The sequence below is a fragment of the Medicago truncatula genome, chromosome 3 (assembly GCF_003473485.1).
Source record: "Medicago truncatula cultivar Jemalong A17 chromosome 3, MtrunA17r5.0-ANR, whole genome shotgun sequence".
NCBI lineage: Eukaryota > Viridiplantae > Streptophyta > Magnoliopsida > Fabales > Fabaceae > Medicago > Medicago truncatula.
The window spans coordinates 18,832,994-18,841,296 of NC_053044.1; the positions used below are offsets into that span (position 1 = coordinate 18,832,994).

The 8,303-nt window shown below is 33.6% G+C and overlaps 1 protein-coding gene across 1 annotated transcript; it reads right to left on the minus strand.

Moving 5' to 3' along the window:
• Positions 1–566: 566 nt before the first annotated feature.
• Positions 567–1,343, minus strand: LOC112420134 (uncharacterized). Its single transcript, XM_024778772.1, has one exon. The coding sequence runs from the start codon at positions 1,341–1,343 to the stop codon at positions 567–569; it is 777 nt and encodes a 258-aa protein (XP_024634540.1).
• Positions 1,344–8,303: the final 6,960 nt, after the last annotated feature.

Consider the following 8,303-nt stretch of genomic DNA (forward strand, 5'->3'; position numbering starts at 1 on the left):
TTAAATTAAAATGAGTGAAAAATTACTAAGTTCGATAAAATATGATTATTTAAAAATGAATTTTATATTCTAAGTTATAAAATTAATAACAAAATATTTAAATTTAATCATCATTGACATTTAAATTACAAATAAATGATTTTTACCTTAAATGGTGTTTTAAAATTAGTAGATTTGTAAAAATATTTATTTATGTTAAAATAGATTAAATTTTAGTGCATATTTAATTATTAAGAGAGGCGGTTGTAATTCAAGCATCTCATGGGGAGGCGAGTATAAGTTTTATTTTTCAAGGGAGGGAAGTATATGTTTTAACTTAAGAATGGAGAGGAGTGTAATTCAAGCTTCTTTTAGAGAATAGGAGTGTAATTCAAACTTCTTTTAGTAATTTATATTTTGAAAACTATCATGTCGAGTGTACTACAGGGAGACAAACGAAGGAGATTGCTCCTACTTTAGTAGCCCCATCTCGAACTAACTCCTACACTTTAATTGATGTACATCATATATCACGACTTTGATATATAATGAAATGTTACAAGCTTATTCCTTTGAAGAGGTAAAATTTATAGCATTTCATTACTTAAAATGTGTTCAATACAATTTGGTGGCATGACCAAAATTTGGAAACTAGCTGACAATGTGGTCGCCTTTGCTAACTCATGAGCAACCTCATTTGCTTGTCTCCGCACAAACTCAACACTAGAGTTTTCATATAATTGCCTAAATAAAGTTTTACAATCATTAATAATAGCTCCAAATTCCGTATTATCGTGAATGTTGGAATTGAAATTGTCAACCACCTTCTTTGAGTCAAACTCAAAATCAATAGGACCTAATTGTAGCTCATGTACCCAATGAAGTGCCGACAATAAACTCAACGCTTCTCCAACATGAACATCACACTTGGGTTTGAACCATTCCGTTTTAGCAAGGACAAAAGTGCCTTCATCATCCCTAATAAACATACCAATACCGATTTTATTATTGTGACTGGGGAAAGAGGCGTCAATATTGCATTTCATTCTTCCTAGACTCGGTTTCTTCCACTTCACTACCCTGGTTTGCTGATGTTGCATGTTGCTTCCAACAACAGAGAGCTTCAAACCACTTGCATTCTTAGCTTCTTTCCAATCATATAACAGGGATGATGCACGTTCTAGAACAACACATTGCGTGTCAACAATATCATTCCACACCTTATTATTGCGCTGTTTCCAGATACTCCAAAGAATACATGCGAACAAAGCTGCGTTTTCACTAGACAAAGTCTGCAGAACCTGAAAAATACAATTACCTCCTTGGTTCGTGGCGGTGCTTACAACTTGGGACAAATCTGCCATGTTCCAAATATTGCAGCTGCTCGGACAGTCAAAGAAAAGGTGAAAGCTGTTCTTGTAACGCTCCTATTTCTATTAAAGCAATTAAACATGCGAATAATACATTTATTCAAGAAATAGAGATTACGTCATATTCAAAATTCAAAAACCGATAGACATGTATATAAACCTCAACAGTCGCAGCGGAATATAAATCAGAGTGATCAAATATATACATGCCATGAGCAAATAAATCATATCCCAAAGATAAATCTCAAAACCCAAACATACGGGTAGTCATCAACAAAATAATAATCCAAAGGAAAATATAAACAACCTAATCTAGACCGACACGACAAGCCTAGATCAGAGCCGACACGACACCGATATCGAAGGAAGCTCCCGATATCCCAAGCAAAGACTCACCGAGACTACTCCTGCACAACGTCTACTCACCCATACAGGCAAGTAGGCGGTTAAAACCACTGGGGGTAAGCATTACATTATCATAATCCAGATAACAATTAAATCAAATAATATCATGCATTTGAATAATAATAGTCATGCATAAATACTTATATCACAACTTGATAGCTCCTATCAACATATATCAATCACATGAGTAATTATCCAATCATAAACATTCATTCACAAACATCAATCATTGAGCAATCATTATCAACATTCATTCATCTCAATTCATCACCAATCACCCATTTCACATAGGACTCATGCTATGATATGCACTTATTGACACATAATGCATGTGGTACCGAATCTCCAAAAAGGTCGTCACCCAAATCCAGATCTCAAAAGATCTCTGCCAGGCCGAAGCCCTATAACGAATAAAACATCGTATCCAGATCTCAAAAGATCTCTGCCAGGCCGAAGCCCTAAAACTAGATCCCAAAAGATCTCTGCTAGGCCGGAGCCCAATAATGAATAAAACATCATTTCATCTCGACTATGATGCATGGACATGTATAAGGACTCGATAATGCGACAACAATTCACAATCTCAACTCAATATATAGGACGACACCCAATTATATTGATTATCTCCACAACATTGCATTATCAAGAAAACATGCCCATACACAAATAATTCATAGTATTCACCATCACCCATCAACATGATTATCAATAATCAACAATGTCATTCAACATCAACTATATCTTATAGTTTCACCATTTCAAGCATTCTCATATTCCAAGTAATATAGCATACATATCTCATGATAAACATCATATCCAAAATATAATCACTCATTCATACAACTTCACTTAGTCATAGAAGAATGGTCACAATAATTCATAAGACAATACGACACAAAGATTCACTAGACCCCTTTTTCACAAGGTTAATTCTTTCATAAAAATACCCCTAGATGATTAGGATAAAGTCCTTATACTTAGAAATAAGTTTGGAAACAATTTGGTTGAAGAAAAATGCATTTTAAAAGTTCCTGGTCAGGTAAAATCGTAGTCCGATTTTTCCCCATCGTAGTACGATTTTTTTCGAGTTGAAACACCCCAAAACCTGGTCAAAATCGTAGCCCCATGAATAAAATCGTAGCCCGATTTCTGCCTGACAGATAACATCAGATTTTCCAATTTTCACGTTTTCGCGCGTAAAAACCAAACCGTTAACCCGTTTTCGATGCCGTTTTCGCCTACACGCTCCTAACACTTAGCCATATCTTAATATACAGAAAAATTCAAGTTTCAACATTCCCAAATTCATTTTCCAAAGCCTTACACAACACTCATTTTTCCAAAACGGTTAACAATTGAATTTCACCCGAAACTCCCGTTTTCTCCCAAAACGACTCAACTATCACAACTACAACCTAGAAACAGAAATCTCATCAAGTTTAACTCATCCACCCACATAGACAACTCAATCAACAACTTTGTATATCAAATTTCACTTTAGGTCTTTCACATGGACATCTAGCACAACTTCACCAATACAAACAACTTATTTCATAAAATGGGATGCCCATGATATCATTCAACAACAACAACATATCTACTTCAACAACACTTCATTTAGACATGAATTCAACCATAATTCAACAACACAATATTTCAATCCAACAATTTGAGCAAAACTCATAAGTACCCATTTTCACCAAACAACAACAACATCTCATTTCTCATCATCAATCCACAATTAAGTATACCCAAATCATGATTCACTCACAATAGCATCAGTTAACAATAACAACATCAATGGAATATGAATTACATCTCATTTCAACCAAGGCATATCAAATTTCATCAATTAAGTATAATTTCATAACTTAACATTTATACATACTTTGAAACATGTAATTTCACCCACAAACATACCATAATCATCAATTCATGCACAAGAAAATAGTATCACAGCAAGAGCACGAATTTAGCAACAATTGTTCATCAACCCATTTTCATACAACATGAGGAAATGCAAAAATTGTACATGATTATGATAATAACTAACCCCCTTACCTTAGAAGAAGATTAACCCAAACTCTTGCTTCAATTCAGCTCCTAGATCACCCACTTGATTCCTAAAGCTTCCCTTCAACCCTCTTGCTCTTCTCTTCACCTCTTCTCTCTCTACCTCTCCTTCTCTCTATGAAAATTGTTTTGTGAAATGAATAACCATTCTAAGACAACCCTAGTATTATCTCCCTTATGGGCTTAACTTAGTTTCTAGTGGGCTTAACCCATTTCTATTCAAACCAAAAATATTACTACACTCCAAACAATATTTTAATTAATAACGGTAAAAACTAATCACTACACTAGTAACTTAGTAAAATAAGGGTTCTCACTAATAATTAAAATAATTCTCACCAAAATTACCATGTTACCCTTACCCGCCAAATGACTAAAATACCCTTCTAATACGGTAATCCACGTAAATGCACCCAATGACAATTAAATACACACAAGCACAAATAATCACACACAAACACATAATAAAAGTAATTAAAATAAATCTAGCTAAAAATCGGGCTGTTACAGTTCTCTTCTGCACAATTACAAAGAACACAATTTTCCAGGCAATTTACTCTTTTATCCTGGAGTCACGTTCTTGTTGGCAGCACATTCCTAGTGAGTCTCCACATAAAATTTTTAACTTTGGGAGGCACTTTTAATTTCCAAATCAAATCCCAATTTTCTGGAATTTTAAACACAGAAGTATCCAACAGCTCTTGCATACAAAAATGATAGGCACTAGGAACCGAATAATCCCTATTAGACTCTTTGCTCCAAACAAGCATGTCCTCTTGAACAGACAGATACAAAGGAGTATTAATAATATGAGAAACTATTTGCTGATCAAAAATAGCTTCTAGAAAAGGAATATCCCAACGCTTTTGATCTTGCAACATACAATGCGACACCCGAAGGTTAGACATATGAAAATCATCGTCAGAAGGCGGAATTAAGGTAATGTTCCCTGCAATCCAATTATTATTCCACACCGAAATGTCATTACCTTCCCCTATTCTCCATCTGCTCCCAGCCTTCAGAATGAATTTTGAATTGCATAAGCTCCGCCAAACATAACTAGGTTTATGCCCCAAATTAGCATGAAGAAAATCACATTTAGGAAAATATCTGGTCTTATACATGCGAGCAATGAGAGAATTTTTATTTGTCATTATACACCATTGTTTATACAAAAAAAAATATTATTAGGTGGAATAGAGCCATTGTTTATAAAAAATAAAAATTATTTCCTGGTATTATATCTGAATTTCCTTGTCTTTGTGTCCTATTGATCTGCTGGTTTGCGATCTCTATGATAAATCGATCCCGCATCGGTGCATCTGTTGACATATCGTGACCTAAATATCTTTGTCGTCTCCAATACCGATTAATGGATCCAACGAGTGTAATTTCCTTGATTAATTATGTCACAAGTACTCTCATGTGGTGAAAAGGCAGTACGAGAGTTTAGCAAAATACAATGTGAAAAGACAGTCATCTCATGTGGTGGTAAGGAAAACTGCTTTCACAAAATGTTTGTTTGACGTTGTTCTTCACATGTTCTTCAAGATCATCGGTTGTGTCAAGGATCTTATGGATGCAGAGTGTAGTTTGACTATCAAAGCTATAAGATCTGCAGAATGAGTTGTTGTTTGAACAAGTGTAATTTTTTTGATTAAGCCATTGTAATTTTTCTTTCGAAGGGAATCCTTTGTAATTTTTATATACTTTTGTTTTTTGTTTTATTTAGTATATGAATAAATTGTGAAAGATCAATCAGTTTAATACATGTGTATCATGCAAAAACAAAATAATAATCAACAGGTTGAATTATCTAGGTGATTGTTTTGTTCGTCATTTACTTTATGTGGTAGGATAAGGTACGCTGATACGCGGATTTTTCAAAAATTTAGGATACGATACGGCTAAGATACGTTAACAAAAATTTATGTATGTAAAAGAAAATAACATTAATTAAAGGAACTCAACACAAATTTTATCTAATGTTGATTAACTGAATGTTTGCAACATTCTCTCACTTTTCTACTCTTCATGTTTTTGTAGGATACGTATATTTAAAGTATCTTATAAGTATCCTTGTGTATCTGTAGAGTATCGTAATTAATTCCGATACTTCGTGGATGCGTATCCGCGAATATTCGTGAATATCGTAAAGTATCGGTATCCGATACGGGTACGTCTCCGTTTTGGAGTATCCGAGCTTCATAGTTTATGTCCGATCCAAGATATATTGAATATTGAGGCTTAATCCGGATTTAAAATGAGTTAAATTTTTAAGTTATAGTAATATTCTAGAAAAACAAACTATTTTCATTTACAATTTTCTTTGTCATACTTTAGAAGATAATAAATATCTTCTAAAGAAAATACTACAGAGTTATTACCATTAATGTCAAAATCCCGACTTAAATCTTAAAATTCAGGATTTTGCGATTGTGTTCACCTTCAACGACTCCAATTCATAGTAGAATTCTAAAATAGACAAAATTCATCGATTTTTATTGCGATTTTACGATTTCTTATAAACTAAGTCATTTATGACTATATATATTTAGTATTTTTTTTTTTTGGTAAAATCCATCGATTTTGATTGCAATTTTACAATTTCTTATATTGATTCTACAAAAGTAGTTGAGTAAAATCCTTCGATTTTGATTGCGATTTTACGATTGTCGATTTTGATCTTTTCTTTCGACCTGAAGCAAAATCCCAATTTTGACAACCTTAATTACTACTATACACACTTGCACTTTTAAGCGCAGATGTTGTTTTGGTGCCCAAGGCCAATAGATGGCAAAGTGGAAACATAACATTAACACCTAACTGATATACCACAATAACAAGAAGTTTGAACATATACACCAAAAGTTCAACTCCCACAGTTGGTTTGATCAGCCCTCATTAATGGATGATCTATAAATACCTCTGTAACTACGCTTTGAGCATTGAGACATGCCCTAACCCTAGCGAGCCTCTAAAGCTCAAATCACCAAAACTTTATGTAAAAACAAAAAAAAATATGGAAACAAATCAACTTTCCACTTTTTTTTTATCAAGAAGAAATGACAAAACAAAACAAAAACAAAACCTACAATCTTATGTGAGCAACTCCAAGAACATAATAAAAAAGGGAGTGATGTAGTTGAGGAGGCAAAAAATTCAAGACGATCAAAGCATCCTAAGAAGAAGCACCATGTTTAGCAAGTCAATTCGTACACTCGTTGCCTTGATGGAGAGTATGATGAAAATTAACAATCCTATCTCGACAATGGAGCTGGACAATCTAACTAATTAAAAAAAACAAAAGGATGATGAGGTTGGAAATTCGACATAATTAAATCAAGAGTCACCCTAGAATCGGATTCAAGAATATGTGATCATCATCATAAGTAACACGAAGGTCATATAAAATGGCATACAATTCTGCTGCCAAGTAAAAAATAATACCATAAAAATCAAAGAAACCCAACAACCAATCACTATTACTACTTCTTTTAAGACCGTCAAAACCTTATCTTCCAATATTAGATAGAGAACTATCCTCAGTTAAAAACTTTATATTATTTAGTATGTTTTTCATAATGTTTCTTATTGATGCGTCATGAGTTTGAGGGTAGGTGTTAGATAATAGAGTATGAGCTTAAGCTATTGGTCCTTTATATTTCTAAGTTAATAGTCAATTAGGTTTTATTATAATATATATATATATATATATATATATATATATATATATATATATATATGAGTTTGCTAGAACACACCCACTAATTTTTATGTGAGTGTTTTAGCAAAGCTACATCTTCGGGTGTATTTAACCATTTTTTAGTTATTCATTTGCTAAAATACTCCTTCTAAAAAATAAGTGGGTACATTCTAGCAAATGTCTATAGGATTTGCTAGAACACACCCACTTGTTTTTTTAGAAGGTGTGTTATAATAACATACACCTTAAGACGTATTTATTAACTTCTTAGTTATAACTTGCTAAAACACTCCCACATAAAAACTAGTGGATGTGTTCTAGCAAATCCCACTTGTAATATTATGTTATTGATATTAACCCCTAGCCGTCTTTGTTGGTATCTTTGTTATTCTCTCTTTTGTACTTGTATTGTCAACATGATATCTCGAGCTTGTTTCGATCCGTTTAAAGGAGATAACTGTCGAGTGATCTCACACACATCGGCCTCTCAAGCATTTTCTCAACACTCTAGTTTTGAATCTAGTCTTGGTGTTTGGTTTTGATGCATGAATACCTAGATTATGTTATGGTGACTTCTATTCCCACCGACACTTGTTCCGGTGGTGACTCTTCCCACATATGGATCATATTAGAGGTGAATTTTCTTCCCACCAACGATGATCAGTCCTGACTTCTAATCCCACAAACACTTATTCCGGTTGTGACACTTCCCACATATGGATCGTATTAGAGGTGAATTTTCTTCTCACGACGACGATCAGTTTGGTGGT